At 39.3% G+C, this 15,539-nt stretch overlaps 2 protein-coding genes across 4 annotated transcripts in view; both read right to left on the bottom strand.

Annotated features, from left to right (window-relative positions):
* Window positions 1-5,776, bottom strand: part of tnfsf10l (TNF superfamily member 10, like) — a 49,449-nt gene extending 43,673 nt beyond the window's left edge. The window contains exon 1 of the mRNA XM_067523454.1: window positions 5,245-5,776. Within this exon, the coding sequence (XP_067379555.1) occupies window positions 5,245-5,493 (249 nt within the window). The 5' untranslated portion in view covers window positions 5,494-5,776. The remainder of the gene's footprint in view (window positions 1-5,244) is intronic.
* A 5,123-nt stretch (window positions 5,777-10,899) lies between these two features.
* On the bottom strand, window positions 10,900-15,277 carry si:dkey-171c9.3 (uncharacterized). Of its 3 annotated transcripts, none has more exons than XR_010915700.1 (3): window positions 15,143-15,236; window positions 14,601-14,680; window positions 11,399-12,865 (listed from the first exon to the last, which is right to left on the bottom strand). XR_010915700.1 is itself a non-coding variant. In XM_067523455.1 (3 exons), exons 2-3 carry the CDS (start codon window positions 14,629-14,631, stop codon window positions 11,996-11,998), a joined length of 906 nt encoding a protein of 301 aa, XP_067379556.1. In that variant the 5' UTR covers window positions 14,632-14,680; window positions 15,143-15,230; the 3' UTR covers window positions 11,400-11,995. The 3 variants fall into 3 exon arrangements, 1 of the variants encoding a protein (XP_067379556.1); XM_067523455.1 differs by having other exon boundaries at window positions 11,400-12,865; window positions 14,596-14,680; window positions 15,143-15,230; XR_010915699.1 differs by lacking the exon at window positions 14,601-14,680 and having other exon boundaries at window positions 10,900-12,865; window positions 15,143-15,277.
* Window positions 15,278-15,539: the final 262 nt, after the last annotated feature.

Below are 15,539 nucleotides of genomic sequence, written 5' to 3'. Positions count from 1 at the left end.
ATAATGACGATGCAAAAGCAAGGCCAAATAATTAAGGTCTTTCACCTTCTTTCATTAACTGTGTTTGCATGAATGGACATGCACACTTCAGGCTTTTGTTTCCTAGTTGTCACATACTTCAAAACATCATTACGTACTTAATTTGGAGATATGCCCAAGGCCCTGTGCATGCGCATGCGCCCATGCACACACACACCCACACACCCGCATATATAACCACTACCAGGAAATCAGTTAACTTTTAAACTTGTACTTCATAAGAGAAAAAGAACATGCTTGTGTCACTGTTGAAGTATTTGTCCCTCCCTTGAGCCCTAAAGCTGACTGTAACTCGATTCGCTGATGTGGACTCAAACCATAACACCCAGAGACTTCAGGGGGGGCAGGGGAGGTGAAAAGACACGCAGGGAAAGAAAGAGAAAGAAGGAAGGTGTGAAGGGGGGGCAAATGTGTATTTTGGCAATGGGAGTCTGGTCTGGGAGGTTCATATTAGTAGCTTTGAATTAAAGCTAAATATTTGCAGTGAAGGATTTGATTTGTGTCAAAATTGGTTACTAATGATAAACATGTGAAAGTGTGCGCGCGTGAGATCGGTGTGCACGTGAATCTGTCCATTTTGTTTGTGTTTGGGGGAGAGGTTAAAGGAAAGAAATGCACTCTGGTCCACTCTCTCCCCCTCGGTGACATGAAACCCCCTGTGGTGCACACATGTTGCATGTCCATGCCCCTAAAACACATCGCATATTTGCCATTCTTGCTAGCGGATCCTTTGATGCTCTTGATGAGCTTTAGCGCGAACTTTGGTAACGACCTTTTAACAATAAAACCAAATCCACTGTGAAACTCTGTGATAAATAAAAAGCAGCAGCATTTACTATCAGGTATTGCAGCTTCTGTGCAAATGAAATGTGTTTATAACTACATAGTAGTTTTGGATGCTTGTTTTGAGCAGGTGCAGATATATTGCAGATTCCATGACTTACTTACTTAAAGCTCCATGCATTCCTGGGCCTGAATGCTGTGTGGATTCAGGGGGCGACTCAGGCATGCACAACTGGTGGAAAAAAATACTCCAATTCTCTACTTCAGTAAGTGGCCTTCTATTGCACATAAAAAGCCCCATAGTCCAGCGGCTACCTTAGTGGTAATAAGTGAAATATTTAGCTGTGAAATGTGGAGTACAAATATAAACTAGTTTAAAATAGAAATACTAAAGTACTTTAAAATTCCATTTAAGAACAGTACTTGACTAAATGTGTACAGTTGCATGAGCTGAGGGAAACATGCAGGCACTAAGCAAACAGCTGATATGTAGCCGTCTGTTCAAAGGTGCATTCCATATAACCACAACGTCCCTGGTTTGATTCCAGCTGAGGGACTTGTTGTGCATGTCACACCTCTCTCGCTCTCTCTCTCTCTTTCCTTCTCTCTCTCTCTCTCTTTCATGCATACAGACTGACACTTCAGCTGCCACTGATAAAGGAAATTCATTCAAAAAATAATCAAAATAATATGACATACACAGATTTTGCTTTGTTTTTTTTTCATTTCAGCTGTCAAATTAAGTCTTTTTTGTCTGATAGTCAACAGAACACACAGAGAGGAAATACTAGTCGAGAGAAAGATGGGTAGATGGGGGCCTGAGCTGAACCAGGAAAGGTGCAATTACAAGATTTTGTTTTAGAACAAATTACAAAGGGAGTCCGGAGACTCAAATAACTGCAACAAAAGAGCTGTGTAACATCAATGTCATTATTACTTATGAACCTGTGGATTGTCAACTAACTGTTTTTTCTAAAATAACATTTTTACAATCTTCAATCTTAAAATGTTTTCTTTTGTTCAACTGAGTCTTATTTAAAGAATAAGACTCAAAACAATTCCCCCATTAAAAATACTGTATCTGCTGACTCAGTTAGCATTTAATTATGATGTTCTTAAAGAACTGAGATTTTCTGATATGGCTGGTAGAAGTTGGGCGGGTTCTCATGTCATCTGTGGTCATCCCACATATAAAATCCTCAGGACACACACATAAAAACAGACAAATCACAAAAAGATGTACACACACCCCTAATCATCCACAATACGTGAAATGTTTTCTATGTAAATCAGACCCCACACACACACACCCAGTGTACTGTTGCATGCAGGCGTGAGTCAGAGCCAGTGAATCAGTGAACCTAAACAATAATAAATCGGACCACTGAAGTGGAAGAAATGGAATTGCAATCACACAAACGGCACAGATAACACAATAAAAGCTTAATGGCATGAGAACCTAAAATTTCTTTCACACGTGCAAATTTGTAACTATGAATCTAGTTTTATTGCAGATATAAAATGCAACAAAAGGAAGGATGTTTATTACCAACTCAATGAAATTGCAACGTAAACGTTCATGATAACGAGTGAACTGTAATAACATGTTAATATGCTGACAAATAGAAGTTTAACCCTCTAAGAACAACATGTTTGACATGAACTCTAATTATCTGATTATGTTCAAAACAAAAAAAAGCAAAGAACCACATCAGTTCAAATGTTTTTAAAAAAGTGTTCTTGGTCTCTAAATATTGAATTTACATCTTAAACAAAGTCTTTGACAGATGTGTAGTATCAGAAACTTTACTCTTGATGTGTGGCTGTATCAAAGAAATCTTGTGTTAAACGTTACGTTAAGATAGGAAGACAATACAATTATTAATTAGTATTACAGAAACTAATCCTAATCAAGTAAGATTCCTATCAATCTGGTGTTTGTTACCTAGCAACCAATGTTGCAAATAAGACAACGACTTACTGTATGTGAGGGGCAGCCACATTATTACCAAATTATTATAGCTGTTACACACCCACCCACCCCCCCACACACACACCCACACACAAAACATATTTTGTCAGTCACACCACAACAGAGAGAGCCCACGTCACTGCAGCCTCTCCAGAAGTTGGTTGTAACTGCTTGGCCTGGGGTAATCCATATGTACTAATAAGTGTTTTGTCATAAAAGTGCAACATATTGTTAGACTCATAATTAATTGGTCTATAAAATCTTGGAAAAGGACTGAAAAACACATCAGAACTTTCCATAAACCCAGGTGATGCCATTAGGACTAAGTCATTCAAAAGAAATGCAGCTCTCTGCTTGCAGCTCTGAACCTGCTTTTTACCTGTTGCTTTTATACTGGAGATTGGTGTGACTTTATTTGTATTTGTATGTATTATATATACACAATCCATTCTTACAAAGTGGATTTAGTTTCAAAGTAAATAGCAGGTTTGCACAAAGTGTCTCATCCAACAGTAGTGGAGCAAAACACCGATGAGACCAGGAGCTTCTGCATTCACACGTAATTATTTGTTTGTGTGTGAATGCCACAGCACTGAGGCAACACTGGAGAATTCCTGCTTTGTACTGTATTGTTCCAAGTACCTTTTGTCTTAGCCAGGCTGGCATAGGGTGCAACAAAGGCATTCAAAGACAGGCCAACTTCTAGAATAAAAATAGCTGGCTTTATACATGGGAACCAGGGGATTCCCCTCAAAGCTCCACATTTTTTTTCTTTCTTCGTCTCGGTCCAGTATCATCTCTAAACTATTTATGTGATTTCCTGCTACCTCTGACAAGTCCGGGAAGACTGGAGCCCAGGCATTAAAGTGCTGTTTTATTTTAATTCACTTGTTGCATTCATGCCAATAAGACTATTAGAAACAGTTAAAATCAGATGCATTTGCCTTTATAATTTTTCCTCTCATGACAAGAAAGTCATAAAATTATTTAATGTTTTAGCAAAGCTGGTTCAAAAGTGAAAAACCACATGAACTGCTCTTGTATGTCTCCCCTTCAAGAGGCAATGAAAGATGGGCTTTAGCCCAACAGGCTTTGTCATCTGTAAAGAAAAATCACACATCAGCTAAAGTTAGCTTTTTTACGCAGTGTTTCATTGTATTATATTCTTTTTTGTTCTTTTCTTTTTTTTCCAGCCCGGGTTTCCCCAGTCTGGTGATACCTTGTCTTTTTTAAGCCACAGACATCAAAACATCATCATCCAGATTTATGCACAGTAAAACTTTAATCCCAACAGGGTTTTCAAATACTGCAAATAGCAGCAAATACCTGAACTTACTGTATCTTTTAACTTGTTGCTTATTTGTGTTCATGGAGGTTTCAGTACTTTTTACATTAAAATGCTCTTTGAGCATTTTAGACTTTCAGCACCTCTTTAAATAAAAGTATACAGTCTTACACAGTCTAAGTACAGCTGTGTGGGGCAGAGAGATGCTCGGGTTATTCTCGTTATAGGTGGAGGACGCATCCTTGATAAGAGCTTGTGACCACACATGCTGCAGGTCTGCTGTTTGTTTAGATCCCAGTGTATCAGATGGAAAACTTTTCCTTGATGCCAAATTCAGACACCTCTACACTAGGACTAGCTTTGAGAGTAATGCGTTCACTTGTCGTCGTGGTTCCACTGCTGGGACACGTCTCTCCAAACACGCAGCAGTTTTAACTTGACAACAGGACAACTTCAGCAGGTGTGGCACTCACAGGAGGCAAACTAAGTAATGACTTCACCGGATTTCTTCTGCTGATACTAATCCCGTTGCACTCATCTGCACACTTAACCCTGCGCTACAGCTGCGTCTATTTTCTGCCTACCCAAATGATTTCTACGTGGTTCTTTACGCACGCCATTTAAGCCTTTAAATTCAATAGACGTTGCTGGACAGATAGACAGGCGGACAGACAGAGAGACGGACCGCTGTCCCACCTTGATTGCTTGTAAATTCCAGATTGCATTGTTCAACGCGACTAGTCAGGCATGACTGTTTGTCTAGCGCCTGACAAGTCAGAAAGCGGGGGCGAACTTAACAAACCTCCTCAACAAATTAATGTCTCCCCCAAATGATGTGTCGCCTTATCACCTGTAAGATGCAGGCGTGTTGCTGTAGCATTTCTAAGACTACTGGCAGGAAGATGTGCACTTAATCGTGTGTCGTTTCGCTCCATTTCCCTCTGTGATTGTGCTGCACTTTTCCTAATACTGTGCCCAGTGTCAGCGCTTCTCAACGTTTCTCTTGCATCACTGTGATAAGAAGAGTGTGTGGAGTGTGTGCGACACTTAAACGTAAATGTAAGCACATTGTTCACGTTTTATTCTCTCACAAAGAAACAACATTCCCATATGTGGCCCAACGCGCAGCTTATTATTCGTAAAGCGTGAGAAAACCAGCTCTTACCTCCGATATGGACATGTTCAGGTAGACAAAGAGCCCCGTAGTGGAGGCAATCTGCAGGACCACCACCACTATTACCACCATCGCCACCCACATCTTGGAAGGCGCTTCCTGGCGCGCAGTCCCGCTCGGCCCGCCGGCCGGGACCATCATGTATGTGGTGGACTCGCTGCTCACCGATCTGAAATAATCCTGGTGCTGCTGCTGTGCGCTTGGAGTGGCCATGGCATTCCCGACGCATGAGTAGACCATAAAGCCAAGGGAACAGCAGAACAACAGCAAACAACAGCCTCCACACAGTCGCACACACTTGACCGACTGACCGAAAATTACAGCAAAATTAGATCTCCATGCGTCCGGAGGTTTGCATTCGGAGGGGCGGAGGAGGAGAAAGCCAGTGGGAGAGGGGGAAGACGGCCTGAGAGTTAAAGTTTGGTTGTGTCCATGTTCAGCATTCAGCCCACTGCGTAAAGCGGGGTTGGAGCTGCAGGAGGAGGCAGCACTGGACTGATGGGCTGCAACCAAATGAGAGAAGCAAAGAGGGGTTGGCTTAACCTCTTCATCACCCTGGAGCTGTGGAGGAATGCTCTCGCCCTTTCTCTTTCTCTTTCTGTCACTTTTTTTTTCTGTTTAAGCGGCGCTTTCTAGGTACAGGACACTAATACCGAATCAGAGCAGAACATACCAACCAAGCATTCAGCCCACATTCGTTTTTTATATGGCAAGAATTAAAGAAACGCTGGAAGTTACGGATGATTCCATTTTAGATTATATGTGATGCTACTGTGGAATATATAGTAAAAGGTCATGACAGGATTAACTGACACCACAAAGATTTCAACCACAAGGTTGTTTTTTGAAATATTAATGCTTTTGAGACACTCCTGATGGGGCCTTCACAGTTTTCTCATTTCATAATCTCAGGAGGCACTAGACATGAATTTAAAATGAAAACAATATTTTGTAAAAGAAAAAAAAAAGAAAATAATTGCAAACAATTCCTCTTTTTTCTTCCATTCCCCCCCAAAATCTCTCCTTTGTCTAAGCTTCTACCTCCAGTGTTTGTCAGTGTATGTCTGTGGCCTGTTTTACAGCTTAACACTGTTTGAGAGCAAATATTTGCCCAACACGCTCCAGTTTATCACTGTGAAACAAGTCAAGTCCTGGTTAAATATTTAAAGTTCAGTTTCCAAAAAGGTGACAAAGCTGCACTTAGGCCCCCGACTGTGAGATGTTCACCTAATAAGTAATGAATACTGTCTGCAACCAAAAACTAGCAGTGAACACTGGCTTTGTCATGTTGGCTATGATGCAGCTCAAGTTTACCCGCAAACACACAATAAAGACTTTAAAGCAGGAGCTGTTCTGAGTTTTCAGCTCTAAAAATCGATCTTTCCTTTGTTTTCTCTCCATCACCACAAATAGCTGGAAATTAGTGTGTGTGTGTGTGTGTGTGTGTAAGCGCCCACATCAGAGATGTTTATCAAGGACATTCAACTCTTCTCTCTGCCAAAGACTTTGGTTTGGAGAAGCCATTGTGTCCAAGGCTATGTTAGACTTAATGGTTGAAACCAAATCAGTATTTCTGTTCAATTTTGTTTTTTATTTGTAATTTTACCTGTAAGTGATCATTTTGGTGCAAGACTCTTTTTATTGCTAAGGCTGCACTTTCAGGGAGATTTTGCTGTATTGGAAGCAATTGCTGTCTCTTCTCTCTCTCTCTGTCTCTGTCTCTCTCCCTCTCTGTTGCTTGCACCAGATGTGAAAACCATCCGGTCCACCAGCTGGAACTTAACATGCCAGTACTCTCAGTATAAATACTGGTGTCCTGGAAGGGCATGCTGTTGTCTAAAGGTGAGAGTTAGACTGTAGGGCAATTCTAAAAAAAGAAAAGAAGGTTGAAATATTAAGCATTAGCAGTCTAAAATAGACGTGAGAAGAGAAGCCAAATACTTTCCGCTTAAACAAAAATGCAGATTCTGCCACAACTGTTGTGATGTGTGATACTGCAACACTACAACACTATGAACCAAAACTCTTAACAGTTTACAAGATGCTTGATACATAGCACATGCAGTGACTCCTCTAGTCAAATGCTCGCTTGCACCCCAATGAGAAAAGCAAAGAAAAGCAAATCAAGATTTCCTATTTGCTCAAACTGTGACCAACTTGCTTTAAAATTAGTTTTAAATTGTTGTTTTAGCCTAAAATCTGCGGGGTGAGAAACAAAGCCTGTTGTCAGTTTGGAATCACACATTTGACTCTAGGGACTGAAAAAACAGCAGGAAACTCAGGTTTTATATTTACACTGAAGTCTCAGAGCACAAATTTTGCATAAAAATCAGCTCAGTGATCTTTAAAAAATTCAGAATATTAACTACATTTGCTGCTTTTTTGAAGTTATTTTCACTTTCCTCAAAGACCCACCATCAGGATCCAATCCAGATATCTACGTATTATATAATTCCCTGTGTTTTGTGTTATGATTGATTTGCATAAGCATAAACATTTTATAAAGTGGGGAAGCAGTGGCTCAGTAGGTACAGTGGCCGCCCACCGACCATAGGGTCAGAGGTTCCAGCCGCAAGCCAGGTAGATATTTTGGAGCGTTGCGTCAGGAAGGGCCTCCAGCGTAAAAACTGTTCCAGATCAACATGCGGACAAATGATCCGATGCGGCAAACCGGAAAAAAAAAAACAATTAAGCTTCTTCAAATCTTTTCACAACAGCTGTAGGTGTTCTTAAATGTTTTGTCTTATTATTTGTGGGAAACCTGGATGTCTAGCTCTGCTATTAGTAACACATGAGAGGCCCAAAGTAGGACAAAAGGTCAGAATGGTGGCATTTTCCAATCCTATTCTTTACAGTCATATAAATCAGTTCCCTTTCAGTAGTGCTTTTGCAGCACTCTGTCAGGGCCACACATTTAATAGAATAACACGTATAACAACATTTAATCATTCCTCTTTATTAGCAGTTACCAAGGCAGAAAAATAAAGCAGAGCCTCTTGTGGCCCATTGATTACAACGTGTTAAATCGAAGGTCAAGCCTAAACTCTGCTCTCTGCAGGTGTGCTGATCCCACCTGACTCAGATTTATGAATTTAGCACCAGTGGCACTTAGCACTCTGGTACACATATATATAGACCAATATGTGCACTCAGCTGCATTGATATGCTGCCCTTGTGGCCAAGTACACAGGAACTGAAGCTATCTGAATTTTCAGTTTCTGTAGCTTCTTTAGGAAACTTCATTTGATCATACAAGTTTCTTTTCTGGCAGTGACTCAGAAAACTTGAAGCTTCAACATAGGACATTTGTTGATTTAAAATATTATTACAGAGCGTTTCAGTGACAGTTGAATGAAACGGGCACTACTGCTGCCTGAGATTAGATCACCATGAAAGACCCTAAAGCCTTTAGAGATTCATTTTTGAAATGAACTGTTAAACTATTTAAATGGAAACAAATGCTTCAAACCTAGGGCTGATAAGAATTGTATAAAAAGGTATGTATCCATGTCCTGGCTGTATGAGGCAGTTCACCAAGTTCACATGAAAAATGGTGTTAGAGCTGTCAGGAGTGGAGAGTGGAAACAAAGCTCCAGAGTTACAAGAAATACAAAAATCCTCTTAAGCATTATTGTGAAAGTAAATGTCCTCAAGGAAATATGTTTAGTGTTTTACAATAAAAAGCTGCTCTAATCCGTCTTTTCTCTGAACAGTGGATTGAGACACTTCCCTTAACAACCCTCTATACAAGGGCTGTATAGGAAGGTCATTTTTAGAGACAGGGTTGCCCTTAATCTAGACAGAGACTCATTGGGACCACTTCACAGTTCTCCTGTTGGTGTCATTGAATTCACTGTTCTGGTTTCTGGTAGGGGGCCATTTTAGTTCACTGTCATGCTCTCATCCGCCTTATTGTTGTTCTGCACCAAACAGCAGAGAGACACAGCTCACAGCGTAGTCCAATTTGCATCAAGAGTTGATTGAGACCAAAATAGACTCACAAAGAGATTGAACATTTTGTAAAAAGCCATATGAACAGAACTATTCATTAAACCTTCTACGGTCTAAATCAGCTACAGGATAACTGATTGCAGCTTCACATATAAGAGTAAAAATAATACATTTTTAAATTCATGTTTTATGCTACAAGATGCTAAACATCCTTTGTGTGTCATTTTGCCTTTTCTCTTTTCCATCTCCCCTTCTCAGGGTCCCTCCTCTGGCAGCCACCCACCACCTGACAGCAGAACAAGTTTTTCTCCAGATGTGTGTGCGCCTCCTCTTACTCCACAGCTGTCCACCCATTCCTTCAGCTTTTCTATGTGTGTGTGTGTGTGTTTGTGTGTGAGAGAGAAAACAAGATAATAATGATCAGCAGTAGGAGTTAAAAGTTTAGACTAAGCATTCCATGACAGATTATGTATCAGAGCCAGGGGACTATCACATGCTGCTGCCAGGTTAACGTGTGTGTGTTTGTGTGTGCGTGCATTTTGCTTTATTTCATAAACAGCTACATTGTGCAACATTGAGCTGCAATCATCAGAAGTCAGAAGGTTTGTGTTAATGCTTTAATTGTACCTCTGTAGACCATTCAAAGTTCTGTAAATGCTCATTTTAAATGTTAAAAGTTTAATTTAAAGGGACCAGTATTTTAGTGCTCATTGGATAGTAGAGTCCCTTCTCCCCACACTTTTTGGAAATGTCTTTTTTGTGTGTGTAACTTTCCAGAAATGAGTTCAGTAGTACTTTCATTTCACACTTCACACAGTGTTTGGCAGCTTGTGTATGGGAGAAAGAAGCTATGGATTGAAACTTCTTTCTCTTTCTTTCTCTCCATTTTCCATTCTTATCAGAGCTATTGTTTATTTTTCCCTTTTCATGTGAACATCTTTTCAGAGAGAGGTTTGGAAGTGTGTGTTGTTATCATCCAATTATTTAGAATGTAGCTTGTCCCTAAGTACTCTGGCTCTGCTAACATCATGTTTACCACATTCATCTCTCAGCTTAGGCCGTTTTGAGGCCAACTTCTGCTTACATGGCTCTGTTGTTGCATTACAGTATCATTCAACAAGGCCTCGTTTTGGCCTCTCCAACACATTCCAGGTATAACATTGTCTTGGCGGTGTAATAAATCTCTGTGCCGTGTTTTGGTGTCTGATCTGTTACAGGTCATGGATCTGTTACTCAAACTGAGAAATGCAGACCCCTAAATTGTAAAACTCAGCACTGAAGGTGGTTAACAAACCAGCTCAAGATTCAGCCTCTGGGGACCATGAAATATGTGCAATTTCATACATACAATGATTTAGAGATATTTCAGTCTTGATCCAAGCAGTGAACCAACAGTCCGACATCACCAGCCCTACAGGCATGTCACTAATGTAAAGTTAAACTGTTACATCTGAATCCTAATTCTACACTGAATGAAACTTTACACTTTTATACTTGTGCTAGGGCTCTTTGTTTTTATCCCACCCAGATGAGACATAAACAATGACAATGTCTTTTGTCTCACTCAAATCGTCTGGGTTGAAGAGAGAGAGAAAAGACAGAGAAAAGCGTTTTGTATTATTTACAGATCTGTGTGTGTTTTCATGTTCATGCACACATGAACGTGTTTTATAAATAATTTTCTTCCATCTGAGATTTGTAGGCTTGATCAATATAAGATGGATACAACAATAAAACCTGTAATTCAATACGGCTCTTTAAAGGTTCGGTAAAATGTTTTTTTGTAAAAGTTGCCACATTCAAGCTGTTTTATATTTGTTTGGAAAAGAGACTCATTTGTCTTTATCCTCTGCTAGATCACATTACTGTTTGGTTTAGCACAATGACTCCCTCTTCTTCTGGATTGAACCTCAGTTAGTAAGTGAATATAAAAATTAGTTTTCTCCAAGCCAGAACACAAATTAATCCCACATGCAAATATTCATCCCAAGCAAGGGAATGAATGAATCATTCTGCATTTTTAGAAATTAGGCCAACTACAAGGGGAAACAATCGAATAACTTCCCAACATCTCTCTCAATTATGCAGTGGTGTAGTGCATTGCTTGCTTGTGTCGCAACACAAATACATCAAACATGTATGAGACAATTCTGGATTTTGGATAAACAATACTGTTTCTTAATACTTTTAGGCCATATTTAACAGTCCATATTGTAAAGTGTTACTATGAATACATTTTATTATAGATATTTTATTAACAATACAAATAAACAATCAAGCTTTCTTTACATTTGTATTCACAGCAGTTTATTTCTAAACTGAATAGCTTAACATTGCTCCTGTGCTGCCACCTAAAGGACATATATGGTCATTGCTGCTGGTTGTCAGTCAAAATTTCCTTATTATCAAAAATTAAATAAAACCATCATTCTTCATTGTTATCATTGTGGACACTAAAATGTACAACTTCCAGAATATAAATGTAATAAAGCATGACAGCTTTTTGTAATTACATACGGGGCCATTTTTGTTGGATCTGTGGTTGTCTTTTGAATAAAAGGATTTTATTTCATTCCAGCATTAAATTTCTCATCTGGATACGCCTAAACTTTATTATAAAAACATTTCTGTTACAATATCTACCTAAAAATATGAAACAATATTATTGCAGCAAATCACACTTCAATCGTTAGACCGATGGTAACATGGGGGGATATCAATATTTTGGTATTCTTGAGTCTGTATATAAGCCAATCATCACAAATTTGATCCCATTAACCACAGTAAGAGGCTAGATAAGCATTTTAGCTTCATCAAGGGAGGAGGTGATGATGGTTTCAGCCAGTTGGTGGGCTAACAGCTGGAGATCGCCATCAACTGCTATCTGCTTTCTGGTTTTGCTGCTTAAGACCCACTTTATAGTATCACATGAAAGAGCCTCTGCAAAAGCCTCCACCGTGGCTCCATGCTGAGGGGCTACTTCCAAAACGTCTCTTGCCGTGTCATCAGTGCACAGCGAGTGCATCAGATGCTCCATTAACTCCACCCGAGGGTCGTTGTCCAAACTGTCTAAGTCCTCCTCCTTATCCTTTGGGGTTGGTGGAGGAGGTGAGGGCAGGAAAACCTTTGCCAAGCCACCTTTCAACTTTCGGGCAAAGCTGTGTCTGCTCCTTTCAAGCTCAGGGAGGGTAGGGGTAGTTGGAGGAGCATCAGGGTAGTCAAGGGATCCCACAACGGGGAGCCCTGACTGGGACAGAGGTGGGTGGGTGTCTTTAGAAGACTGGAGTTCTTTAGCTGGATCCATCTCTCTATCCGTGTTCAAGACCTTTATTTCAGCTTGTCCATCGCTCATCCTTACCCCAGCTGATGTTGAACTCTCAACAGTAGGACCTCTGCATGCTTCCCTCAGAGCAATCTTAATAACTTCTGATGCTAACTTATCAGCTAACATCTCCTGGTCTGAATTAGAACTGGACACTTGCGGTTCCACCATTTCCGGATGGTTTAGAAATGACTGTATTGTGTTTTCTGCCATACAGTGGTCAAACTTTTCTAGGGCGTCAATGTTTAGGGAACTTTTCTGGAGACCTTCTGCAATGCTGAGGTTTTCTGGAGTGGGCTCTGGCTCCCTTGAAGTGGAACTCACTGTCAGCATTAGATCCTGTGAGGATAAGAGCAGTAATTTCAGGCAACATGAAGGTTTTTTTCTTCCCAGAGCCTGTTGTGCAACAAGAAAATAACTGTGCAAGGCACAAGTACAAAATCCAAACAAAGTCCAAAAATGGTTTGAACCAATGCTTTGTTCCTATAATTAGCCAATTCTGGTATTTATACTAGAATATTTCTTGCCAATGGTTTCAGGTAGGGCATAGATATTTTTCTCTGTTGCTGCATTTCCTTGAAAGTCTCTGTTCTGTCAATCATGCTTTTCTTGCCTGTTTCTAATTACAGAAGAACTTGATAAGCTACAAACTGAAGGGATGCTGTTTGAATAGTAAAATAGAAAATTTTAATCCGAATTTGAGTAAAAGCAGAGGAAGAACACACAGGGACTGAAAGAACACAAAGTTTATAGATGGAAAGTCAGATTGAGGCCTCCGACCACTGCCTGTCACCATATGAGCTGTCAGCCAGCCCGGATGTGACAAGCAGGAAGTGCAGTTTGATATAGATTAGCACAAAAACACTACACTGGTCCCCACAGCAGCAACTTGTCATTTCTTCTAAACTTGTCTAAACAAATCTGTAGAAGATGTACTGTAGAAAATAGTTGAATGTCACATTGGAAAAACAGAGAGAGAGCAAACCAACGTGTTACATACATTTTACACGGCTGATCGCTGATGCATTCACGATACATCTGTATCCAGTTCAATACAATAAAAAAAAGCTTTGCACAATAGTTAAAGTGGTCTTTGCTTCACATGGCTTGATTCAACAAACTGTAGAGTTAGTTTTCACAGCCAGTGAAACACTAAACTGACAAGTGAGTGAGTGAGTGCAAACTACTGTCAATTAGAAATAACATAAAAACTCATGCCGCTATCATTGCTCTCCAGTGCATGGATTCACAAAGCTGTTGAGTGTTTTTCTGGTCAGTCATTTAGCTACAGGATATAAAAGCTGTTTTTCAACTATGCTCTACTTAGATCCAGTGCTACGTCAAATGCACTGATTTTTTGCTGGCAGTTAAATGAAATGATTAATAATCCACTGTACTCACCCATCATATCTTTTTATTGTTTTCACTGGCATCATATCAGTACATTTATTAAAGGTCCTGACAGCAAATGGTTAGTTTAGCTCAGCAGAAAGTTCACAAACTGAGGAAAACAGCCAATCTTCCCCCAATTTACTTAATCAAAGTCGGTCTAGCTGCACCTTCAAGGCTTATTACACATATATTTTGTTTCTTTAAATCAACCAAGCCCAAGAATAAATTAACTGCTTTTATGGACCCATCTAGTTCTCAGTAAGGAAGTGTCTTAAAACAAAAAACTATCCAAAAAAGCTTTTAAGTTAATTATCGAATTGTCTAATTATTTCAGTAAAAATGTTAACCTCAAAATATAATTATTTGAAAAATATAATTTTTTATTATTTGAATATTTGCTAAGTGTAGGTTTCTGTTTGAAAAAATAGAAATAGATGTAACCGATCATGAGAAATGTTTGTGAAACTAAACATCCAACTTCCTTTTCTTTTTTGGTTTTCTATTGCTAGTGTACTACTATTACTAGTAGTAGTATTTCTAATACTACTACTGCTGCTATGTTGTTGACCAATAGTTGGATTTTATGGCAATACACAGTCAAAATGGTGGTTTGACTTCAGCCTGCCCAAGAACTGTTTGATTTACATATATAAATTTAGCGATATAAATTTAGTAACCTCACATAGAGTGTCTCTTCCTCTCTGATGTTGCATCACAGTAGAATATTATTATCCCGCCATTATTCACTCAGCGAAGCAAAGTCTGGTTTCAAGATGGAGCCCACAGAGGAGGACAAGGGAGACAATGAAGAGCAGATGTGGAACAAATTTATAGATAAACACAGAATGTTTTCTAATAGAATTTCTGGTTGGACATCCTGACAGGCAGAGGAACCTTTATAAGCTGAGGATGATGGCTGTGCCTCAGTAGAGCTTTTACTAAAACTGGATTTCATAAAAGCAATTCTCAGTGGTTTATATAAAATGTGACAAATCCCCCACCCCAAAAAACAAATAATAAAGTTTATATAGTTTTTAAATTTACTTTTGCATTTCCAATTTTCACAATGTATTTTATTTTATGTAATCTTTGATTTACTTTATTTATTATTGAAATAATATCTACAGGCTGATAAAATAAACAACTCAAATAGTTAAGACAGGAAACCAAAATGCAGTCAAATGCTCAAAATTTAAAAATGAGATCCTAAAAATGAGAACTTACCAGTTATAAAAAGATGATTGTCAAGTGTCTCCAGAGCAAATGAGTTTACATGGAAATGGTTTGACAAATGAGCTTAAGTTACATTCACTTCCTGTTTGTGTATAGCTTTGTGTGTATGTGTTGCTGTATGTGTACATGTGTGTATGTGTGTGGGTGTCAACACTGAAAACAAGAGGAAATGACAAATGCATAGACACTATTTGAAAGTACAGTGGGTTTACATAAAATGATTCTGCCTGAGGTCAAACTGTTGAAGACATCCCCATGACAGGAAGAAAAAGAAGACGAAATGAAGAGGAGATAATACGAATAAAGTAAAGAATCTGTAATGCAAACCCATAAATGAGCGGACAAGTACCCTAAATTTGTAATTATGCACCGTTTGCATCATACTTGA

This window comes from Channa argus, chromosome 12, assembly GCF_033026475.1.
Source record: "Channa argus isolate prfri chromosome 12, Channa argus male v1.0, whole genome shotgun sequence".
NCBI classification, from domain to species: domain Eukaryota; kingdom Metazoa; phylum Chordata; class Actinopteri; order Anabantiformes; family Channidae; genus Channa; species Channa argus.
This window is presented reverse-complemented; position numbering and strand designations above follow the sequence as displayed.

Coding starts and splice junctions, on each gene's coding strand:
- si:dkey-171c9.3 (XM_067523455.1), bottom strand. CDS start 14,631: ATGCAACATCAGAGAGGAAGAGACACTCTATGTGAG. Junction 12,866..14,595: donor GAAGAGACACTCTATGTGAG/GTTACTAAATTT, acceptor TTATCCTCACAG/GATCTAATGCTGACAGTGAG.